Here is a 25858-nt window from a genome sequence, read left to right as displayed (position 1 = left end):
AAGACAACATTCTGAAGGAATAAAAATGGTTTTATTCACCAAGGCGCCCCCGGGGGTTACAAGAAATAATGGCCACAAGCTAGCAGAGAGCAGATTTAGACTGGACATTAGGAAGAACTTCTTCACAGTTAGAGTGTCCAAGGTCTGGAACGGGCTCCCAAGGGAGGTGGTGCTCTCCCCTACCCTGGGGGTCTTCAAGAGGAGGTTGGATATGCACCTAGCTGGGGTCATCTAGACCCATGCATCTAGCTGGGGTCATCTAGACCCAGCCCTCTTTCCTGCCTACGCAGGGGGTTGGACTCGATGATCTATTGAGGTCCCTTCCGACCCTAACATCTATGAATCTATGAAAAATGACTTCAATCACCTCAAATAAGGGCCATTAATGACTGAATGGTGCCTATATTTTTCAGCTACCTCTCCATTTGTGTAATAACTATTTGATATGTTTTGCAGGTCTTAAAGGCTAAGTACAGACAATCAAAAAGCCTGAGGCTGAATCAATTCAATCTAGGCAGCTTCCTCTAAGCTGTGTAGGTTGAACTGATATCCAATTTAACTGACATTCAGTTTTCAACTGGGAAAAGCCCAGGCCAGTAGGCAGGGGGCACTAGAGCACATCTCCCAACTTTCTGGCCATTGACAGCCCAGTCAAGTGTCCCCAAAGCTCTGCTGTCCTCCAACAGGAGGTTAAGAAGCCCCCTGTCTGGGTGCTGGCCCACCTTGGGGGAGCCTCCTCCTCAGATGGTTTCCCCCAGCCTGGGTTCCCCAGCCCAGACAACCCTGGGGAGCTGAGGCCCCCCACAGTAATTGCTTCAGTAGCTGCCAAAGGGGAGGGAGGAGACCTCTGGGCCAAGTGTCTGCCCATGCACCCCAGCATGGAGACACCAGGGAGTCCCCAAGTTGGTGGGGGGTCCACTCCAGCCCAGGGTCCCCCAGTCTGGCGCAGGCCCAGGAAGCTGAAGAGAGTTCTTTCCCTCCCTGACCCCAGCTCCTTGCTTTAGTTGCAGCAAGTCTCAAAGATAGCCTAGGGAGTGGAGGGAAAGTTCTCTGCCCTGCATTCGTTTTGCCTCAGACTTGCAGCAGCTAATGCAAAACTGGCTGTTGAGGAGCAAGAGAATTTCCCTCTGATTTCTGAGACTGGTAGGGCTGAGACAAACAGCAAACAAACCTGTTCTGTTACAGGTTTAAACCCATTTCTGATCACTTAACCTGGTTTATGTGTAACTTCTGTCCCCAGTGTACACAGAACCTCAATTTTCTTCCCTTCCTCCTCCTCAAAAAGTCCAACATTTCATACTTGGTCTTAGCAACAGTAATAGTCACCAAAAATCGAAGCTTCAAATACTGAATAGCTGAAATTGTGACATGTTTTATATTTACTTACAAATTTCCACCATATTCCTAATGTTTTTATAATACCCTAGCAATGTGTAGTCAAGAGCTGCAGTTCTTCACAAAATTAACAGCAGCAAGAAAAACTAAAAAGTAACTAGGAGCTCTACTCTACTCAGATGATACTCTTCTGAAGATAGAGCTAGTGTCATATTAATTAAGCACAGATTGATAATTCATTTAAAAACACATTTCTCCAATATTACTTTGCAGAATGTAAACACACACAAAGTGTGAATAAAATGGATTTGACATGTTAACAATGTAATGACAATGTATGAAATGACTACTTAAACAGTCCTTAATATGTATTTCTTAAAAAATAATGTGGTATTTTATGTAAAATGGTGTTTAAATTCTATGTCACACCCAGATTCGTTATTTTAAGGCAATTTTATTATCAAAGTTATTATCTACACATACAGTATCGTCTACACTAAAGATCATACATAAGCTCCTTTGCTGAAATTGTATCATGTCTTAGAGGAAGGGTTAAAGAAATAATACATTTTGGAAATGTTATTGTAGCATCAGACGAACCTTTCCCAAAAGAAAGTTAAATGGAAATTATACATAACATGGTATTACACCTATTGTAATCTTAAATTGGGAACAACACGTTTTCTTTTTTCTCTTAAATTGCTGTTGTGTTGCGTGCAGTTAAATAATTGTTGCATCCCCCAGATGTGTTTGCATTTTTTTATAGGTGTGAAGTGGTTCTCATATGACATTTCTCATAGATTTTATAAAAATAGTAGACTGTAAATGTAAGAGGCATTATAGTAGTGCAAGGCTTTTATTTATTTGGTATAGAATAGATCATAACCCTTGGAGCAGAGATGATCAGCTTACGTTCCTCTACCCTGTGATATGCTCTGTAAGGGAGATAGTGTTAAGAGAGCAGCTACATGGAGGGATTCTGCACTTTTTTATATTCATAAAGATATATGTATATTTGGAATAGATCCTGCCTGTTACCATACAGATGCACTTGAGTACAGGAATGCAAGAGAGGCAAACAGTGTGCATAGGAGGGTGAGAATTTTAAATCTCAGCCAAACTCACAAGGGTACTGAAAAACTAAATAAATGCGACATCAGGAGAAGTCCCAGTCTGAGAATATGGACATGGCCAGTCAGAAATTTGGTGAGGGCATTCTACAGAAGTGCACGTTAGTCATGACAGCTGTGCAGAATGTATTTCATAGAAAAGCAACAGAACAGGCAACATGCAGTGCTTTGGTCCTGCCAATATGCCATTCTTGACCTACACTGGCAGAAATTTTTTCAATGAATGCAGGCAGGCATACCTATGAACACAGAGCTGCGTAATCCCTGTACCTGTACCCTGTAACTTGGATTTGGCCATTAAAATGTAGGCCAGGTAAATCGAGATGGCTGTACTTACCGATACTACCAACCTTTCTACTATGGCATGAGGTGCTGAATGCCATTAGTCCCAACTGAACCTTGTGAAAAAGGGCTATTTACAGGATTAGAGTTTTAAGAATGCAGAAGTATGATTAAGACAGAGCATGAGAGAAATGCCATATATTATCAGACCTTTATAATAATGGGCAGTGTCCTAATTAACACTTGCACTGTGCTGTCTACCAAATAACATAAGGAAACCTTTGCTTTAGCCTATAATCCCAAAGCTTTTGCCATGCAAACTAATGTGTGTCTGCAACTAACAATAATGGGAACCAGAACGTACCTTCTACATAAGAGTCAGTGATCAAAAAAATCTTACCAATCTGAGAAAATATCACAAACGTGATTATTAGAGCTGAATGGAGAATGGAAATTGTTTTGTGGAAGATTTCAAATTTTTTCATTCCAATTATGAACAAAATCTAAAATGTTCACAATTTTCTTGAAAGAAAACACACATGAATTGCTTCAAGTTGATCAAAACATTTTTGTTTTTACAAGAACCAACTGGTTTGTTTTTATTTAGACTTCTATTTTAATACTATTATGCAAAAAACATTTAAAAACAAAAGTTTTTTGAAAAGGAAACATCAAAATGTTGCATTCCAAAAATTACCAGAATCCCCCCACCTTTGTTTTCCTCATTTACAAAATTTCATCAAAATTATTATGAGTTGACAAAGTGTTTCATTTTCAACAAAATACATTCGCCAATGGAAAATGATTTTGTTAAAACTTGTTCAAGCAACCTTGTTTTTTATAGATCATAAAAAAGTCTAACAGACTTATTATTTTAAAGTAGTTGTAGGTGCCTTATCAAACAGGCTAGGAAAAGCTGTCACTTTGATGTAAAAACTATTTATGGCTCTGACCTGCAAACATTTATGCCTATGTTTAAATAAACTTATGTTCATTATCCTGTTAACATCCATGGAATCAACTGAGGGGGGAAGTTGCTCATGTGCAAAACTGTTTTCAGGATTAACAGTTAATTTAACGTTTTTCATAGAAATTATTAATCTGTTTAGTGATTTGTAAGAAAATAAAATTATGATATTTAATATAAATTGGGATCTCCCAATACTTTCATGTATGTTTCCTTGGATTAATTAAATCTCCTTCTGCACGTTTTTAAAACAACAAATGCATACAAATCCTTTAACAGTACCAATAACAATTATCAACTTTAATGTAAAATTATAATGAACAAAACAATAGCTTACTAAAAGAAGAGAACAATCATAAGAAAAAAATATTGTAAAATGTGGATGACATTATTTACACTGTGATAAGTATACTTTCTAAACCACAGTCAGCTCATGTCTAAACACAAATTAAAAAAAAACACTAAGAAAATAAAGTAGTTAAAACACAAACATTTAGCATCAGACAGTTTTATCCTGGGAATGCCATTTGTTGAAAAACCACCTTACAAAAAAGTTATTGTTAATTTACTTTTGTTAATTTCCTGTCAAGTACATCTGAATATATGTGTGTTGTATGACTTGTGAATGTTGAAAACACAAGTGGAAAACATGAAATTCTGTGTAGCGTTAATATTCCAAAACCCCCATTTTATTATGGGATCCGGTCAAATGTGTTTGTAAACAGAATTTTCTTTTGCTGTATGCACCAAAATAATAATCAGCATAGATTTTTTTCTTTTAAAGAGCAACTTCATGCAGATAATGCTAACCAAGTAAGGCAGTGAAGTGCCAGTAAGCTTGTGGGATTCTTTGTACCTGAATATACAGTACATTTCCACAAAATACTACAGCATTTATTTCAGATTTACAGAACTAGATATAAACAGCTAGATTTTTTTGCTAATTATTAGCAGAAGCTGTAAGCAACCAGTGATGAAGTTCATAAACAAATGATGAAAGTAGTAGTTTTTTTCCTGGAGTAATTCTTGAGACCTTAAATGCTTGGTCCTTATGGAGATGAAAACTCCTTTATTCAGTAGATCTTAACAACAGTGCAATGTGCAATAATTCCTAAGACCGTCTAAAAAGTTTCGGCAGCAGACTCCAGTAGAGCTCCTTGATTCAAGGAAGGAAGGAAGGAAGGTTTGTATTTCTTGCCTGCTCTATTCATGAAGTATTGTAAAAAGTTCCCTTAATTATTTTTTATTAATGATTCCTATAGTCGCTGTCTTGTTACTTCAGAAATAAAGGCTTCATATTGAGATACTGAAGGACACTTTTCTCTCTGTGTTCAATTGAAAGGCAGAAAGAGAAGAAAGAAAACATGAGAAAAGCTTGAAGTGTAGAAGAGATAAAAAATACAGAGTGCAAAGTTGCTAACAGAACTAACAGCATGCATAGGAGGTGTTTTGGTGAGGACAAGAAAAGGACAGAATGCCAAAGACAAACTACATAACAGCACTTTCCCTGCTATGCAGAACAGCACATACAACTAAATAGTTATACATGATACTTTTGCATTTTCTGTCCCTTTCTAAAAAGAGTGACTTCCATATTATTTTCTAAGCTGATTTTATGTTTCTATTTTAAGGTTCTGACAATGTTTAAAAATATCCTAGAAATCTGGAATATATATCTATGAAAACAGTGACATTTTACAGGGGAAAAAAGTTTAAATAGTTTAATTATCCCTGCCTAGGCAGACAAAACAAAAACTAGTTACACAACTCCTGTTCTGGCTTACTACTATAAAAAGCAAGATAGAAAGCCAGTGAAGCAAGCAATATTTACATCTGTTAATGCAATGTGCACTTGTTCTTATACGTAATGCTGTTAGTTTGTTGTAAATGAAATTAATCTCATTTACATTTTGGGCAGGAAACTCACCACTTGGCCCACACCTCATGTAGTGGGTAATAGAATTAGGAGCTTTGTGGCTCCCTAGACCTGCTTTTTGAATTTCTGCTTTCTGGTATAGCTTCCACATCTGTAGGAAAAAAGCATTTCATATTATTTCATTTAGTAAGACAAGATAAAATCCCTCAAACATTACAATGCATTGTTGCTTAGTAGAATACACCTGCAAGAGGGCATAAAAGATGTTTTGTGAAGGAATGGGACCATATAAGAAGAGAGGGAAGGAAGAGAATCACTTTACTACTATTTACCATAGGCCTGTAGCCAATTCACCTTTATTTTTGCATTGAAAAAAGAAATCAAGTATTTAAGAAACACAAGAGGATAAAATCAACATTTAAAGAACCTCTGCCAGCATGAAAGAAAAACAAAACTCTGTTAGAATAAATGGGGCTGCATCCATTTATACCAGCAGAGAATCTGGTTCAATTTTTATTTTTTCACCCTAGCTGCAGGTAGCTATGCATACTTACTGAAACTCTGTAAAATGGGAAATAACCTTTGCATGCAGCACATGGAACATGCAAAATGCAATATCTTACTGTTCACCTGGAAAAGCAGTGTCAAGCAAACCTTCCATTGCAAGCAAAACTGTTTATAATGATACAAATACTTAATGCCCAACAACCATTTTTGACTGGTGGTTACATGTTTAGTGCTCTAAATTGTCATGCAAAATACTTTTTTAGCCTAGTTTTTCCTTGACTAAGGCCAGCAGGGAACTAGAACTGCAATAGCTGAGAGCAAGAAATGAATGCATTATGTGCTTTGTTAGAGAGCCCTCTGACTGATCTAGGAGCAACACTGAGGGGATCTAAAAAATCCCGCGGTCGTCCAAAACTTAAACAGAAACTAAAAGATGGAATCAACATGTGTTGGCATTTGACAGGCAGGGAAGTCCAGACGAACACGGAAAAACCCTCTTTATGAGAATGCTTTCTTTCAAATATAATAAACTAATAAGCTGACAAGAGTGGGTTTTTGAAATGTAATGAAATACTGCCTTATAAAGGGGCCTGCTCTTGTTCTCGTACTACACAATAAGCCAAGAACAGGCCCAGTGTAAAAATGTCAGGAAAATAGGATTACTTTTAAAAATCATGCTATCGCTGGTATGCAACACATTTGTCAGAAATCTAAAAAGCAGAAAGTTGTAATGATTCAGGCTGGAAAAGACCATTTCAGAACCCCAATTAAAGCTGTGCGGTTTAACCAGCTGCTTCTCATTAATACTTAAATTATTTTACCTTACTCTGGCACATAAAGTCGTTTGCAAGTAACTGTAAAGAAAAATTACACCAACAAAGTCTACTTCCAACTGCCAGAGTGAAATAAAAAGTTTTAGGATAAATTAGGATCAAGTGCTGAAGTGGTTTAACAGACAAGGTTCCTTGGGTGAATCTGGTATCTTTTATTAGACCAACCCAAATAGTTGGAGAATAGTTATTAAGCAAGCTTTCGGGTTCAAAAACCCTTTGTCAGGCTAAGGAAGTTTCAGCAGTTGGCGTGTGCTCTTCCTGGAAGTGGTTTAAGTTGCACATCTGTAATTTGGTTGGTCAGTCATATGCACAAGACAAAAACTAGCACAGGACAATGAAATTATTTTATATATAATTAGGTAAATGTTGCCTTAAATTATAGATATTGTATTAGTCACCAAATTAATTTGTTTGTGAAAACTTGTACTTAGGAAAGAACTAGAGTGATTCAGAGATGACATCATTGGCAAGTTTCCCCTGCCTCAACTTAATTTGGTTTGAGGATAACTCATAGTTTGAGGATACATTAAAACTCAATTTTTTTCCTTTCAATCCTTGGCCTAGCTACTGAATACCAACAGATATGCCATGCCATTTGTGGTGTTTACCTGAATAAAATAAGCTGTCAGTTCTTACAAGACTTAGCTTGCCATTAGTTAAAAAATATTAATGCTTGTAGTTTATTTTCCGAGTTCATGTCAGGTACTGCAGGAATTCGTATCTATGAGATTATACAGAACATATAACTTGTAAAATTTATTTCTGCTCTACATATGTTAAAATGGAATTAATCACATATGGAACGAAAAGAAAGGAAGCAAAACGAAGTGATTCAAGATTACTATATTCTATATATGTGAGAAGAAGGAAGGAAGTATGCTGACTATTTCTTTTTGTGTTTATACCAGGCACTAACTTTAGAGGAGATCTAGCAATGACATGAATAGGAGGTTCTGAACATAACTAGATTGTGGGGTGGGGGGGGAAGGGAGGGTTAACATCCCGTTAATATGTGATGTGTGTGAACATCACTTTGAAAAACACATACTTTTTCTCTTACGGAATCTCTAAGATACTTAACCTTCTCCACTTCCCAGTCCCACCTTCAGAAGTACTACATAATGCAGAAGAGACACAGAAGTGGCTTCCTCTGGAGTTTATCAGTGATGCTCCTACATCAGCTGGAGATTTTCCTAGAGAAGTGACACACAAAAACTAGTGCTTCTCTCCTGTTACACTACAGTACTTGTTCTTACAGCACTCCTGCCGTCTTGCTGGCCTGAGACTGTGAAATCCAATGTCTCCTTTTGGCTATGCTGTGACCTACAGAACTGAAGGTCAAAGAACAAATCTAGAAGTTAGAATTCAAAAGTCACTATTAGACAGATTTCTGCAGGTTTGCATATTGCAAAACTCCTTTTTATAATACAACTATATGTCAGCCCTAAATGTCTGTAACAATGTTTTTATTTCTTAAAACAATGTTGATGTCTGCATCAGGGTCTAATTTCTACAATCATTTTAAATATTAACTAATGTCTGGTATAATTTTAAAGCTCTATTTAAAATGTTTATTTACCACATTTTAAATGGTTCCCTTTTGGCATTTTCTGTTTAACTGGCCATCTTGTGTTTAACAGATGATTTCATTAATTATTCCTGAGCTGACATATTTTATAATTCATTTTTTTAAATTTACTTGACTTGAGCTGCACTACAAGTTAATATTATTGCCAAATCTTTATATGCCTCATTTTCTAATTCACCAGTGCTGTCTTTGAGCAGAAGAAATAATAAGAATTTCCACCATAATTAGTAAAGGTTTTTATTATTACACATTGTAAGATACTCATAAAACTATGTTACTTGATTCCAAATGAACAGAGCACACTTGACCACCTTTGTACATCAGACATTGGAAGACAGAGCACAGGAAAGAGAAAAGAATGAAGGGGGAGATTTTTTCAATGCAAATGCTAAACTTAGTTTGGTTGCTATCTTTCAAACACAAATTACCATTTATGTTTATGAAACTTAACAATGCATTTAAAGTTCAGATATTTAATAAATATGAACAGCAGCCCATATTTATTGTGCAAACTACAGGCACTGAATTATTTGCACTATAACTTACTCCTTGAGCAGAATGACACATAAAAACATGATATAAATAAAAAGCAAGACACTGAAATCTTTCTGAACATTTTCTTCGTAGTAGTACTGTAGTTGTGAAAGCAAAAAATAAGCATAGGCATTTTTACTCAAAATACGTAATCTATGAGTTGCTGTGCATCTGAAAGCAAATAATACAGCTGAGAAATATTGTCTTGATGAAAATCACTTAGTTCGTTATGCCATTTTTGGCAACGGAGCATGCAACTTCTTTAACATGCATTCAGTAATGTACAAAAAACCCAAAATACTGGTAACAAGTGACAAAAATACAGAACATTAGCTTGTATATTAAGGCTTTTAAAGGCATGCAAAAATATACAGTGCAATTAATGGTTTCATGCAAGCTTTGGTGTGGTTACAATTTTACATTCATACACATGCTATCATTCACAGATGAGCACTATATCATCATTCATAGATAAAAAAAACACAGACCTACAAGAAAACTACTTTTTAATTTTAGTGGAACATTCCCTAAACCAGCATATTGATGAGAACTACTAAATTCTATATCTGAACATATATATTTAATATTGCATCTCTCTTATCATACACAACCATACTCATACCAAACTGTTTGATTATCTTCAGAAACCAGTAATGGGGATTCATTCTCACTAGTATTTACACATGCAGCAGTAGTAAAATCACTACTTAGAGATGATGGTAGGTTACTGTTATCAGACTTCTGGTTATCAAAAGACTGCTTTTGATCTTTCTGTATAGATTTAACCAATGGGGAAATTGTCTGATCAGCTGTTTTTGATACAGACCTTTGAGGTAATCCACTTATATTACTAACCAATTCAGTGTTAATGGATAAAAATGGCTGGGATAGATGAGCCACAGTAAAAGACCCTGTGCTATCATTGTCAGGTACACCAATTTTATCACTAGACAGACTGCTGAATGAGAAAGTTTTGTCAAGAAAATTTGATCTTCCCATTCTTGAAGTCCTAGACTTGTCAGATTTATATCCTGAGTGATCTGGTTTAACTGTATCAGATAAATCATTTTGTGGAACAAAATTTACAATGTGAGCTGTATAATGAAAAATGTTAGAGGACTGTTGGTGCACACAGTACTCACTAGATGCTGATGGGGTGCTTCTATCAGCTGTAGGTGGTGCTGGATCAATTGATATAGGCTGCCTACTGTCCTTAGATAAAAAATCATGAATGCTTGTCCTTCGAGTAGTTCCTTCCGCTGTAGAAATCACACTGCTTGCACGAGGTAAAGTAGCATAAGGGCTGCAATCTTTTGATTGTCGTTGTGATATATTTGTTTGTATTCTTTCTTTTACTAACTTAGCTTTCCCTTGAGTGCTTGATGAAGATTTTATTGAAGAGCTGGTAAAATAGGTGTCTTCAGTTTTACGAGGGCTTGGCCTTACAAGCTGTTCAGGTTTTGCTGACCTGTTGTCTGAGAAGTCGATGGTGTTTTTCACACTTAATGACCTGATGATGCCACAGCTGGCAGATGACTGCTTCCTTAGTTTTTCTTTTCCTGCTAAATCAGCAGACTCAGATAAACTTTTCATTACTTCATCTAAAAGATTCTCTTGGCTTGACGATTTCGTCTGTCAAAACATATCCGAAGCAATGTATTGTATAATTCTCATTTAATTTCCAATTTTTTATCATGAAAATAAACACCAATTACTGCATATAATTAGTTTGTATGTAACGCTACATTTATTTTAACTGTGTAAGAATAATTAATCCTGGGAAAGTCACAAAAGGTACTTTACCACCTGTATGTAAACTATATACAATTCTGAGCTTTTGCACACATTGGCTTTAAGGAACTAGATTCACATGGAACGCAAAACTATCTGCAATTTATGAGTTACTGTTTCTTGTCTGATAACAAGAAGTTGATCAGTGAATCAACTAATCAGAATTTCTCACCCAGCTGCCCTCTATTAAATAACTAATTAATCAATTTCATAACAATTTGAACAACATGTGCTACTAGTTCTATCTGGAGACTGTTATGAAAGCTTCTATGTTTACTGATCATGGTTGAAAGTCCTTGGGGGAAAAAATCCAATATGCAAAAGCAGGAACATGAGTTTCCTTTTCTATACAAGAGGATTCACCAATCTGGAATTAAATGACTAAAGTCTAGTCCAGGGGTGGGCAAAATATAGCCCATGGGCCGAATCTGGCCCACTAAGGGATTTTATCCAGCCCGCAGTGGGTCACTCATTCCTGGCCAGCCCAGGCATAGGGGCAGCCTGGGCTGCGACGTGTGCAGCTGGTAGCACCGTCTCCCCAACAGCTGGCTGGCGGTCTCCACTGCCATCACTGGACTTGGTCATGCTGTCTAGGCACCGGGGCCCATTAGCCCTGCACCCACTGCCAGATGGAACAGGCAGGTGGGAGGGGTCTCCACGGAGACTGGCCCACGACCCCCAGAGGCAGGCAGAGGTGACCCAAGCAGGGTGTGGGGCCTGAGGCATATCAGCCCATGCGGGGCCCCGCCCCTGTTCTGATCCCACAGGCCCTGGACCCAAAGAAGCCGATGGCAGCAGCAGTGGTGAGGGGAAGGTAGTGAGCGGCTGGATGTGGAGCCACTGCCTTGCTCAGCTCCACACCGCTGCTACTGTGCCTGGCTCTGCGGGGCCCACTGGGTGATTCGGAGATTCGGCTGAATCAATTTGGGACAGTGATTTGAATCACTAAATTGAATCACTGTCCCCAGAATCAGCCAAATCCGAATCCAAAGCAAATACTAGCCGTTTCACACAGGCCTAGAGGACACTACATGTTATGCTTCAGAGTCCTGCTCCAGAGCTAGGCTTTATGTGACCCTTACTCTTGGGCTGTGCTGCACATGATGGCTGCTCCAGGGCCTGGTTACATGCAACAGCTGCTCTGGGATGTGCCACTGTAACCTGGTATGGAGTCAGCGTGGGCCAGAGTGAGCATCATATGTGGCGCCATCAGAGTACAGGCAATCCCTACTTAGCGCTCTTAACTGGTTCCTGAGAAACTGAGCGTTAAGCGAAATGAGCGTTAAGTGAAACTGAAAATATCTGACGACCCCAGATGGCGATTGCAATTGTTTTTAATGACCCAAGATGGCAATCGCAAGCATTATAATGAAACTTGCTGAGTGCAAAGTGAAATCAGGTATCAATTTCAAATGAGCATTATAGTAAAATAACGCTAAGTGAAACAGCGTTAAGCAGGGGTTGCCTATACCCTCTATGCTGCTTGCAGCACCATGGGCCAGATGATAGGGCCCTGAGGGACACATCTGGCCCGTGGGGTTGTATCTTTGACACTTCTAGTGTAGGTCTATGTTGGCATCCAGCTCTTGAAGTGGACTTCAATTACACCAAGTAATAAACAGTTATAGAAGATCGCTTCTGAAAGACCGACTAGCACAAGCCTGGTGACAAGCTTAATATATTTTTCTCCAGGATTTCAATTAAACAAAGCACGTAAGCACTTGTTTGACAAATATTATAGTCCATCTTTCTTCAGCACAGCACTTAAGCACAGTTTTACTTTTACAAATAGGATGGGACTTTCTCATATGCTTAAGTGCTCAAGTGAACAGGGATGGATTTCTGGTCAGATCTATGCAGGTATCGAGACAGGATGTAGGCAGGATTTAGGAGCTTTAGTAACAAAAAAAGGAATCCAGAATAACTCTACGCCAGTGACCAGAGAACCCTGTATGTTCTTAGATTCATTCAGCATCTACATTATAACCTAAAAAGATCCTGAGGTTCATAAAGGTAGGCTTCCACAAATTCAGTGAAGCACCCTAGTCTGAGCAGCTGGGTGCTTTACTCCAGTCTGACTCTGATGTAATTAAGAATGGGCTGGGGTGATGCCTAAACTTCACTTATGTTTCTAAAACATCTATGGCAGGATTTATTAGACACATTCTTGGCACACCTAACTCACACCAAGAGCACTGAGTTCAGTAAAAGCACAGCACCCCCGTTCCTGTCACATGAACAATGCAGCCACAAGAGGAGATAGTGATGATGTCCGCTTTTTACATAACAGTCTAGTGGTTAGAGCACTCACCCAGGGACTGGAGATGTGGATTCTAGACCTCTGTCAGCCTGAGGGTGTTCAAACATCTCCCAGAAGACAGCCTTACCTACCAGACTTTAAAGTCCTGGTGAGGGCACTTTATACCCTTGCTGTTGAAGCTGGACTACTGCAAGCATACAAGAGTCTTTGAGCCAGAAAGAAAATCTTGAAGGAAAGGTTTGGAAGCCATCTGGTCTTTTTTAAACAAATGCAGATATTTCTGGTTTTAACCTCAGGAATGTACAGATCCCAAAAGCTGGATCTAGACCAGAGCAAAATATTTTATGTGGCCATAAATGGCCCTGTTTCCAGCATCAGGACAGTTAAAGAATAAAATTTTATTCCAAATCATAACCAAGTCAAGGGAACTTAATTGTCTTGGCATCAATGATATTGTCAGAAAAAGGATTATATATGATGTAATTGCCTGCAACAACAGGACGCTGGACTTGCTAACAACAGAGTTCCTCTACAGTTCCTATTTCTAGTTTTATCTCTTGTAATGGGAATCGCAAGAATGTTTTAGGACAGCAGGGGTCATTTTTTGGCAGGTGTGCTACAAATTATCTCCATACCCTCCCCAAATACTACTTGGATGCCCTTAAAACCTTACTGAATTAAATCAGCCACATAGAATCAAAACTGAAAATACAAACATATGCAGAAAAAAATTCACATGCATTTTCCACTGTTTATTAAGACCTTAATTTATATTATTAGCAGCTTATTATAATAAAGAATTGAACTAAAATCTGTGTACATGCTTTTTTCTCTGCCAGCTGCTAAAATTAACAAGTAAAATACAATGAAGCACCAAACACTGTACAGAGTTCCTTGGCAGACTCCACATGGGCTTTTTACTTTGATCACTTTAATTTGTCGCTGCTCATTAAAACTGCCAGTTATTAGCATCAAAAGCGCTGTGTGGATGCTGTATAGCCACTCACACATGCATTGCTAAATAACAGCATCAACAGTCAGACAATTTTGTGTAAGTGTCCTCATCTTTCCTTACTTAATGCAGTGGCCAGAGAAGGGATGACCATCTCTAGATTCTTAGGCTTTTAAATGTTTTGTTTTCAAATTAAAGTAGGTTGAAGATCTATTTCCCTTTTAATAAGGGAAAGGCACAGTGACAGTTAAATGAAATACCTGTCATTTGAGCACCTCTGCTAGTCCCTGGTGGGCAGAAATATTTTTCCCCTCTGCAGACTGAGTCAAAATGCCTTATCCCAAAATGCCATTTAGCTCCTACTAAGCATAGTCTTACATATGTTCTGAAATGTTTTTACCCTTTTCTTTCTTGTTAAGCAAGTCTAAGTGTTGCACCTAATAATTAAGCTGACAATGTCTCATATCGTTTAAGGGGGTCTTGCAAATGAAATACACTGGAAGCACCTATTAAATCTGTGCGAAAAATAGGATATTTTGTAGTCTTAAAGCTAAGTTACAATATTTCTGTTTACAAACCTCAGTTGAGGTAATCTTGTTGCTTTCTTCTAAAAATTGCTGCAGAGTAACAACCTCACTCCCAGGAGAACCAGTTTTGATATGCTTTCCTTGATTGTCCAGTGTGTCAGGCATCTTTTGCTGGAGCACAGGACTAGACCTGGTGTGACTTTTCAAATACTGGATGGGACTGCTGCTGCTGCTAGACCAAGCCTCAGGTTCATGAAGCAGACTAAATTCCCCACTGCTGTGGCTTTGTGGTCTGCTTTGGTTGTTAACTGCACCTGCTTTTGGGGTAAACAGTATTAAGTGTTCTGTAACATAAATTACATGAACATTGTTAAACAATACATTCTGAACAATACCTGGACTACTATTAAAGATATTCATAATACTTGTTACCCGTGTTTCTTTAAAATGTTGAAGAATCTAGTTTTCTTCCATAATTCAAATCAAGCAGTCTACTATAAGTTTTATACAATTTATTTTCCTAGACTTACCTGTTGCAGCTTTTTAACCTGAATTTTCAGGTTTTCAAATAAAAGAACATCCTTCACTTGAAATCTGTTTCTGTCTCCATAGTACTAGATTCAAACTGGTACAATACAGGATTTGTTCACATATGTAAGTATATATTTGTCATCTCCTTATTATGTGATCTCTTATACAAATAAGACACCAAAAGTGGAATATGAAGAAAAAAATCTGTCAATTCTTCAACAAGGTTTAAAAAAATATATATTTCAGAAGTGATGTTCCTAACCAACTACTTCCCTGATGTTGCACTAGCAGGACTATGGCAATGACCTCATCTCTGTCCACCCCTTCCCCCAGTTTTATTTATGGCTTGGTATAGTGTGTTCTTTGTGTTTTGAGTAATGAATCTGGTAGCTGTGTGTGATAATTTGAAGTGATAATAATTCTGGTACTCTCTTGGGTAAACAAGTGCTAGAAAAACACAGGGGATTGGATTCAGTGGCCCAGGAAGCCCCTTCTAGGTCTGTATTCCTTATAATGTCAATTTTAGTTTAATATGATTGGCTACTTACAGACACGAAAAAAACCCCAAACCAAAACCAAAACAGTACTTTACTTTTAAGCTCAGTGTGCCCCCATGCCAAGTGCAGTGAATGCCCAGAAGAGGTATTGCGTTAGTTTGACTCATCTTGCCCAACATTTGTATAGATCAGGTGTTCCAGCAGGACTTTTTGGCATTTTACCTAATAGCCGATTCAAGCAGCTATTAGATAAAAGCACCAAAAAGCCCCTCTGAAGCACCCAATATATACAGACGCTAGGGAGCCAAGTTGAACTAATGCGCTTCCTTTTCTGGTAAAGCACTGTTTTTTCCCCACATTTGTCAGCATCCATAGTGACCTAAAAGCAGAATACAGCAATAAGTACAAAAAAAAGTCCTTTCAACTTTTAACGTTTCTTATGGGAACAGTGCCAAAATTTATGTTTAATAATATAATATGTGTATTATAACTCTTGCTAGTTCTAAATAATGTAACTACATTTTAAGATAATCAATAGTTTATATTAGAAATTGTTGATGTGCTACATACAATCTTGGATGCCAACTACTTCAAGGACCTTTCATAGTAGAAACTATCAAACCCATTAAAGCCAAAAGAAATGAACAAAGCCAACAAAATCCTGCACTAGCATTCATCCCTACATTTCTCAGCAAACAGACATAATCCAGAAAATATCTATCAACTGTATTACAAGCATTCTTATTCATATGAGCTTATGGGTACTACTCTAACATGTACAGTATTCTCCAGCCAATAGCAAATACAAAATCTTGTGGAGTGTCCATCACAAACAGTACTAAAATGGTTTAAAAAAATAACAGAGGAAATACTGGGAAAATTACTAATAAAATGGTAATATTATCTAATTTTTAAAGGCAAAGTTCGACATATTTTGAGGGTGATTAATAAATATATTTTGAAGCCATTTCAGTTAGTTTGTGTTGTACATTTTACAGATTTTACTGCAGTAAGATTCCAGCAGCACATGCATGCTATCCAACAAATTAAGGAGACTTACTTATTTGTTTGAAGTATTATTGAATTAAAATTCATTTTGTGGTTAATATTTATTGATATATTTCTTTTCTATTTTGATTAGGTTTGTTTAGACATAATTTCAAATTAATATATTGTAATTGCTTCTACTTTGGTATTTACTACAAGCATGTAAAGTTCTACATTGTTTATATTCATCCCTAATTTAGAAAATGAAAGGCATAAATGTTAAGAGAAAGACGTGCTATGAATTTTATACAGTAGAGACCATCTTACAAATGAAATCATGGAATGAAGCATATATGTAAATTCACCTACAGCATACCTTTGACATCATGGAGAGAAGCATTATTATTGCTATTGCTAGTGGATGTTCTGCCACTATCAAGGCTGGCTGGTCTGGAAGCTAATTAAAAAAAATCAGGAGACAGCATGATAAACAAAATTTTAGCAGATGACACTACCTTTACATTCTGATCACAGAATGCTCTGAAGCAGGTATCATGCACTTTGCACAGGCTGAACATGCCCACTGTGAACAAAGTGTTGTTTCTTACAGATCAGACAGCGAAGGGATTTCCAGGCAGTCCAAGAGGACACTTTAGAAAAGGGCACTACAGGAACAGTAAGGTAACAAGGAAAAGAAAAATAGAGTGCACGTTTAGAACTGAGTAAGATTTATTAGTGGGAAACCAGGATTTCATAGATGAACAGAACGGCATGCAGAAAGCTGCGTGTGATTACGTCACTTACAACAGATCTGACAAGGAACCCTGCACATTGTTGAAATGCCACGAACAGGAGCAAGAGCATCTGCACAGTTAATGTCCTGCACTCCTATCCAATACAAGGGAAATAATTGCATTAATACTTTCCAAAATGTTAAATCAAAATACTTTATTGATGTTTTGCTTATAGTCATTTAAATGTTTTTCATAAAGTAGTTTCAATTTCACTTATTCTAATTACTTCTATTTTAGCTCTCACTTTGCATTTTTTACTCAATGAACATATGAAGGAATGAGAAATTTAGACTTTAGTGAATCATTTCTTTTAGATTGAAGAGGAATCTAATTAAGTCAAAAGTTCTCTATTTCATAATTAAATCCATATAAATTTTAAAATGTACAATACACTTGGATCCTGTTCAGATGCACTTTATAGATATTTCCTATTAAAAATATACAAGTTAGCTGAAAAATTGCTCTACAGAGAAAGGAGGGAAGTATTAGGTTTGAAGAAATGATACCACAGAGTTAAGTGATATGCAAATTCTAGAAAACATGCTCACTTGTAATGTTGCCATTCACTGTTTTTGTGCAAACTTCTTTAGCATTCACATAATGTATCCTTAATTTAGTACTTTATTAAAGTTCACATCTTACCATGAACTCTTGATCCTGTACTAGAATCATCACTAATACCTTGTGGACTTACATCTTCAAAGGACGTAGTATCTACATGTAAAAGACAAAGCAGGGTGTTAAATAAAATTAACTGAGAAAAGGTAATTTAAAAACTGTCATCTCTAAAATGTAATGAAATAATTATTTTAAATCCATTCCATCTTTACTTATGTAGCACTTCTGTAGGAAAAAAACAAAAACCCCTGAAGTATTTTACATTTAGAACAATTAAACCCATTCAATTACTTCTTATTACTGAAATTTAATCTTTCAGGTTATTAGCTGCTGAGGAATGTAAAACATGAAGGAACAAAACCATGATTCATAAAAAATCAGTGTTACCAACATAATCACATCACGGTGCAAAGAGCTTCTACTTATACCTTTATTATTTAGCAACTGCTTGGATCTGAAGCCTGTAGAAGAGTTGACAGTTGCAAAGTTGATAGCTGTAGTAGAGAAGGCCATAGCTCCCAATTCTTTTCTCCTTTTACCCGTAGATATATCATCAGGACCCTCCAGATGCTCAGAACTACCTGTCCATTGTCCTCCTGCTAGGACCATGGACTGCACCAGGTCATTCATGGCTGGGATGCAAATGAAAGCAAATGAATCAGCATGGTCAATGTATTTGTTTTCATTCTTATTTCGTATTGCAAAATGTTTGATATTTGTCTAAGCATTAAAGCATATTGAATACTGAAAGCTACAAACACAGAATCATCCATGTTATGACATGCAATCAGCTCAATGAATGAAAAGTGTTAAGCACCAAAGATTTCTTTCAGTTCAGATATGATTTTTTCATTTTATTAGGAACAACTGCCATGCTTGTGCTACAATGATAGGCAATGTATGAAGCTTTGATAAGGTGTTTTACAATGACAAATGGAATGAAAAAGGGTAAAATGGGCAGAGGTGCTAATACAGTTTCAGTGTTGGCAATAGCAAGGGGGTATTTATTCAGTGCTGGTAACTTTATTACTGCCAGAATACTGTGTTTTTTTATTATATGATACTATGTAAAAGGCTGAGAAAAGAAATGGCATTCATCTTTATTGTACAATGCTATTTCTATCCCGTCATTTAAAAAAAACAAACCCCAGATTATTTTGGTAGGAAAAAAATATGACAAATATTTTAAGAGCAACAGACCTTATATCCTTGCACTATTTTTCAATCAAAAGATTCTTTAATAAAAAAAAATAAGATAATTAATTAGAATGATTACAAAAAGCGGAATTTAACTAAAATTTCAAACTATCTAAATTTATCAAGTGCTCTGTGAACTTATATGCACATATATGCACAATGTGTATATATAGTAAATATGTATATAAATACATGTAATCACAATACATTGAAAATATGTATGTGTATATGTAAGTGTGTATATATATTATATATAAGAAGTGAGCATCGCATATTTTATTATATATTTATATTAAGTATATTAGTATATATACTTATACCAATATGCTTATACTAATATATACTATTCATATTTATACTTAATATATATACTTATCTTAAGCATATATATATAAATAAGGTTTTGAAAAAAATGCTCCAGCTCCTTGTTATATAGCAGCAGGACTTGCACCTTGCAAAATCAGGAAAATACAGCGCAGTCCGGGGGAAAGGTTAGTGAAAAATTAGTAATGGAAGCCAGTGTAGCCATTTAAGAGAAGCTGAACTGTCATAAAATCTTACACATGGAGCGACGGTAGAAGGCCTTCATTTTGTCTTTTTCCTTCGGTCTGTTCCTCAAAAAGGGCAGTCTTTTCAGTGCAACCACTTTTATGTCATAGCATGAGGAAAAACGGAAACAGGGAAATGAAAGAAAAAAGGGAGAAGAACAGATGGAAGTTAAATGTTGAAACTAAGGACAGAAATGAATGTTGAGTTTCAGCTATGAATACTATGCTAAGAACTATCATTTTCATGCTGCTGCGTGACAATGAAATATGAAAATTATACTATGAAACCTTTAATATACTCAGAAAAGCACTGAAGACAAAGATGAGGAATGCAATATACTTTGAAAGTTCTAATCTCCCAAGTTCCTGAAAAAAAACAAAAGGAACTTCTCTGCAGAGAATTTGTATAAATTAAGTAACAAATTTTCTTTGAATGTGAACATTTTTTTGAAAATTGACTAATTTGTAATATTTATAAAATATCCATTTTGAAGTGTTTGTATCTTATTACTTGCTACTTATAACATCAATGCCATTTCTAATTTTGATTTTCTACCTAATTTACTTGTATCCTAAATTTTTAACAGTATTTACTCATTATGTTTTGTACCTATTAATATCTCTCCCTCTTTCATTTTTGCTTATACACTTCTTTCTAAGGTACATATGTTCAAGGGATTCATGGAGTGTAGAATGTTGTAGTTATTTCCTAGAAAAATCCACTAGTCTATGAAATCTATGCTGGTAATCAAGATTTATTGGCTGATATGGTACCATACCAAATGTCTACTGGAAACAAGAACCAAACAGAAGATCTAAAAACAAATATACACAAAAACCAAAACTGGGGGTGTAGTTCGACACAGACGAAGGAATCAGAGACAAAATAAAATAATATATGTAATGTCTGCAAACAGCATGAACATTACAATAAATATTATAAAAAGCAAAAATCACAAGTTACTCCTGTCTTTTGGCTGGACTTCTCTGCAGCAGTAACTTGTTACAAGCAGACATAGCCAAACAAAGAAGCCACATGCAAACAATGGTAATGTAAAGACAAATCTCAGACAGAAAGGGTCTTAGAAATTATTCGTAGGTGCTCATGTATGTACAAGCCCTAGCTTCATTTGTGATGAAAAATGCATCACAAATGAAGCATATGTGATGCAAAGCCCACCAGCTCAGAAAGATCTACAGGTTTTTGCTCTCTGAGTTTTGTGGACACAGATTTTGTCATTAACATTAGTATTTTTGTTGAAACAATGACATGCCTACATAGCATTTTTTTAAATATACATTTTCCACATTTTCAGACACTTTTGCTTCTACATTTCTCCCTACAAAGGGTGCCTATATCTGTGTTTGCTCTATATTTTTTTCAGTGTAAGGAGTGGTACTTCAACAGAGAAGTCAAATTTTCTAATTTTCATAATGAATTTGTACAGTATTTCCAATATAGTTTCCTATAAGAATAAATTAATATTAGATTTATGCAAAATTAAAACAAAAAACTACTAGATGAAATAAAATGTACCCACCTATCTTTTACCAAAATGGTGATGAAAAAAATTACCTGCCACAAGTGATGAGGAAATGTTTTTGCATTTAAATGGATGCTGCTAAGTACTTTTTAATCTATTAAAATCTTTCTTTTAATCTCTTTTGCATATCAAGGCAAGACTGTTTTTGGTCTTGCACAGGAATACACAACTGGAGAGGAGGTAATGAGGGCAGCCATAATATGGCAGGCAGTGTAATTATCACAGTTCCAAACCAAATTTCCAAAGGAGAACTGACTAGCAGCTAAAGGAAGATCATTAGCCATGTTTCCTTATCACCTTCGGCTCAGCTGAGAGGACAATGTACCATGTACCTATGAATTTTGAGAGAATTTCTGCTGCACACAACCAGAACCATGAGACCATATGGATTCAACTAAACTTCATTTAGAGGTCTCGTCTGCAACATGACTCCGAAAATCTAGCCTGAAATATTACAATAAAACCAAAAGGCAGCATATTCTACAACTTCCATTAGACGAGTAAATGAAATATAGTTTTATACCATTAAAACAATCAACATAAAGAAAATGTTCACAATTCCAAATTACAAAAGTGTTTTGACCAGAGAGAAGTTGCAAATCCCTAATACAAGCCAACTTTTTAGACCCTGACATGGGTCAGAATTGGAAGAAGAACAGGAAGCATTGTGACCTACATAGGAAAAAAGTATAGTAAATATGTTTTCAATATTAGATTGCTAAAAAAGGTAGAGAGGTTAAATCCTCCATAAAGAAATCACATTTTCTATCTACCCCTGTAAAGGGATACAGTTTTATTTCGCTGTCTGCCAAAAGAATGCATACAAAACCAACAGACTAATTTGTAACAGAAATATAAATAACCAGTTTTAGATTGGTTTTCAGGGCCAATAAGTCAGAAGTAGATAATTATGTCCTTTTTCATTCACTGTCACCAATCTGTTGTAACCCCAAACAATTCAGGCTCCTTATAGTGCTTATTTTCTATAACTTTTCATCAATCCCTTGGTAAGTCAAAGATTTTAAGAAAGAGGGTTAAGTACCTGTGAACAGTAGTTGCCACTGTCTTCACATGCAAGGCTAATGGCATCACAAAGTCTAGCAATATGAAACATTGTGTACTGGCCCAATGTCCTCTGTCTGAGCCTCTTGCAATAAAAAGTTCCTCTATTAAAAGGAACCCTTTTCAGGTAGAATTTTGCTAGCACTGCTTCACAATTAGTTATGTGTTCTTACAGAACGAAACCTACCTATCTAAGCGTTTTAATCGCTATACTTTTCTCTCTCTCAGGACCAAGTGAGGAGGACATTGTTTTGATCTTTCCTAGGTTTCAGAAACTATTATGGAACTGTGGATCAGGCAAGCATAAAAATACTGTCCTTTTTTGACTTCTGACTATGTCTGTCAACTCTCAGATACAGATACTACAGAGGAAAGGGGCAGGCATAGATCTTCAGGTGGTCTTAGAATGCCCTGATTAATTGTAGGGATTACAATTACACCACCACTCCTGCAGGTGATGATGCAGGCCCACAACTGATAATTAATCTGATGTTTTAAACTGAAAGGTGGAGTGGAGGGAGGAAGAGTCAAACTTCCAAGTCCTGATGTCTCTGCACTTTAAAGGGCTTCTTTCCTCTACATTTTGTTCTCACTTCCCTTGTCAATGCTGTCTTGGTCAGTAGTAGAAGAGAGGCAGAGAGGCTATAGGAAACCTTTTGCCTACTGATACTGAAAGCTAGCAGACAGCCGCTAAACAATTGGGTAAGGTAATCTAATAAAAATTCTTGACACACAACTACTGAGTCTTTACAAACAAAGTACTGTGGCCAGGGTCTGGAACGGGCTCCCAAGGGAGGTGGTGCTCTCCCCTACCCTGGGGGTCTTCAAGAGGAGGCTAGATGAGTTCTTTCCTGCTTATGCAGGGGGTCGGACTCGATGATCTATTGAGGTCCCTTCCGACCCTAGCATCTATGAATCTATGAATCTAAGTATGAATGTATTCAAATCAGGTATAGGCTACGAGTGGTCAATGGTTGAGTTACTTCAAGTTATTACCTGACCATTTTTAGCCTCTATAATCCTAATAATTAGTTGTTAATAATTTAATTATAGCAGTTTTTTTTCCAAATGAAGTCAATGTATGACATTTCAGTGGATTTTAACTACAGGGAAATTCTGAAAAGCCTGTGTAATTCCATTTTTAAGATAATTTGGAAGGAAAAGACAGACAAAGAAGCAACATTTAATACAGGAACACAGGCCTGGAAGGAGCTGCCTGGGCGATTGACTGTAGTTTCCTCTGTTTGCAGGCAACTATTTACTCAAGGGATCCCCCAAAATCATCACTTCAAACCTTCACAGGATTACAAGGCACAAAACCAGAAGCAAGATACAAAACCATTTCAAATTAATTTTAAATGATAAAACAATAGATTAACTTCTAAATTTCAAAAATAATATTCTCTACACGGAGTAGTAGGTATGGTATATTTTTATATACAAGAGAGAGATTGAGTCCCTGATAACTTGACCTGAAGCTTAATAATAAAGAACAAGAGAGTTCTCTAGTTTAAGATCTAGGGCTTCAGCAGTTCTTTTCTCACCAAGAATAATCAGATTAGAATACTGACATTTGAACCAGTGAACTGCCAGGAGGTGAGGAAGATAATGATACTTCCTCTTGAGGATTCTAATTCTAAAATCTCTTAATCTTCTGAAACTAATGTGAGAGAAAGGTGGGGGCGGAGAGAGAGAGCGTGAGAGAACAGCATTTGAGAAGACAAAGTCTGTTAGAGATGAAGATCTAACAGTTGATATTCCCTCTTCAGCTCCTTTGCAGGAAAAAGGTCTCTAGATCTTCTGGACCCCTAATACTCAATGGCTTTAAGATCCTAGCACTTTCCATAAAGTAAGAAAATTCCTTGCTCACACCTAAAGAAAAGAAAGAGGACAAAACTTTCATCTACCATCAATCTCACTTTTTGCTATTTACATAGAATGTAATAAACTCAAATAAACAAAAAAGTGGGGATAAAAAGTGGATGATGTGGTTCCACACTTTCATAAAGAACTCCATTTAAATACCTATTATTTTCTACTTTCAGCATTGTCAGCACAGGTTTCTATTCTTAGGAGATTCACCACAAGTACAAATCTCTAAGAAGCTAGGAATGAGAGGTTTTATTTAACTCAGGAGTGTCAAACTCACTTATGGCTCCAGCCCATATGTGAACCCTAGGATTCTTTGCACGCCAAATCCAGCCCAGGACACGGGGCAGCTGCTGTGGCCACTGTGTTTGGGGCAGCAGCACAGTGGGCTTTGGTGGGGGTCAGGAGCCTGGGGCAGAGGTCTGGTGGAGAAGGAAGACAAGCAGACAAGACTCTTGAAGAAGACTCCAGCCAAGAACCCTTCAAAAAGTCCAACCAAGAGCCCTTCAAAAAGTCCAGCAAAGGCACCTCAAAGTAGTCCTTCTAAATCAATATGATTGCTATTTACAGTATAAATACATTGATGTAGCTATATTACTCATCTATAATTGATTGAGTAAAAAATTCTGGGTTATTTTTGGTGAAAATAGGGTACTGGGACTTGGTTCAGGAACCAATTCCCCATTTATAACATTGTTCCTATGGGAAAATTGGTTCTGAGTTACGGCGTTTCAACTTAAGACGCGGTTTTCAGGAACCAATTGTGTTGCAAGTCCAAGGACTGCCTGTACTGCCAAGTAGACACATTCACAAAGCACCTGATTTACAATGAATCAACAGCTAATGCAAAAGATTCTCTTGTCAGAGACCATGTTACCAATTTCTCATTAATCTTTCTTTTCTTGTACCCTTGTGACAAGGTATTTAGCAGAATTTGCAGATTTATTGGAATCTGAGATGGCTATGCCATGAGCGCTTCTGCTATAGCCTCAAACTCTCGACCTCTGCTTCTAGCTGCTCACTCCAGTGTCCACGCCACTGGAGTGGGGTTTCTCATTAATGAATTTATGGAAGACTAAGCGGAGATAAGGTCCTTTAATAACTCACTAACATCATATCTGAGGGGAGAATCATTTCCTTTAGTAAGGACAAAGTAACTGAAGGAAAGCAAATCAAAATACACAAAATACAGGCAAGAAAAAGTGTTTTTTTTAAGCTGGATCAGGTTATAAAGTATTTCCTTTAAGGCCCCTAGCAGACATTCAGAAAACGGTGCAATGGAAGCTGAACTGTGACCCCAACAATCATGCCTCCTGCCATGCTACACATACATGGCAGGAGACATGACTTGGGATTGTCACAACCCAAAGTTGTGGATTTTTGATTGTGTGTGCTTCGGCACCGCTAAATTATGTCCCCGCCAAATTGCAGCTCTTTTGCACGACGGAGTGTTCTGTTGTTATAGAGAACCCGCGTGCAGAAAAGTGTTTCCCGCTGTTTTGTAGCCTTCTTTGCATTGTGCATTTCTCTTGCATTATGATGATGCACGCTGCAAAGGAGTTCCCGCCATTTGTATTAAGATTTGAGCCACATTATTGGCCGGTCTTAATTTAGGCACACGTGGCGGCT

At 36.9% G+C, this 25858-nt stretch overlaps 1 protein-coding gene across 6 annotated transcripts in view; it reads right to left on the bottom strand.

Moving 5' to 3' along the window:
• Positions 1-267: 267 nt before the first annotated feature.
• CCDC88A (coiled-coil domain containing 88A) overlaps positions 268-25858 on the bottom strand; it is a 209248-nt gene continuing 183657 nt past the window's right edge. Inside the window, exons 26-34 of one of the 6 annotated variants that reach the window (XM_006021570.3) lie at positions 19768-19851; positions 18438-18641; positions 18034-18105; positions 17402-17485; positions 16974-17054; positions 14634-14899; positions 10195-10684; positions 5642-5741; positions 268-5039 (exon numbers count right to left, since the gene is read on the bottom strand). In XM_006021570.3, coding sequence (XP_006021632.1) covers positions 5677-5741; positions 10195-10684; positions 14634-14899; positions 16974-17054; positions 17402-17485; positions 18034-18105; positions 18438-18641; positions 19768-19851 — 1346 coding nt within the window. In that variant the 3' untranslated portion in view covers positions 268-5039; positions 5642-5676. Of the gene's footprint in view, positions 5040-5641; positions 5742-8749; positions 10685-14633; positions 14900-16973; positions 17055-17401; positions 17486-18033; positions 18106-18437; positions 18642-19767; positions 19852-25858 lie in introns of those variants that run through there. The other 5 variants (XM_006021573.3, XM_006021571.3, XM_014518975.2 and 2 more) reach the window with 5 other exon arrangements.

Source organism: Alligator sinensis, unplaced genomic scaffold, assembly GCF_000455745.1.
Source record: "Alligator sinensis unplaced genomic scaffold, ASM45574v1 scaffold432_1, whole genome shotgun sequence".
Classification (NCBI taxonomy): Eukaryota; Metazoa; Chordata; order Crocodylia; family Alligatoridae; genus Alligator; species Alligator sinensis.
The sequence above is the reverse complement of the archived record's forward strand: the minus strand, read 5'-3'. Positions and strand labels throughout refer to the sequence as shown.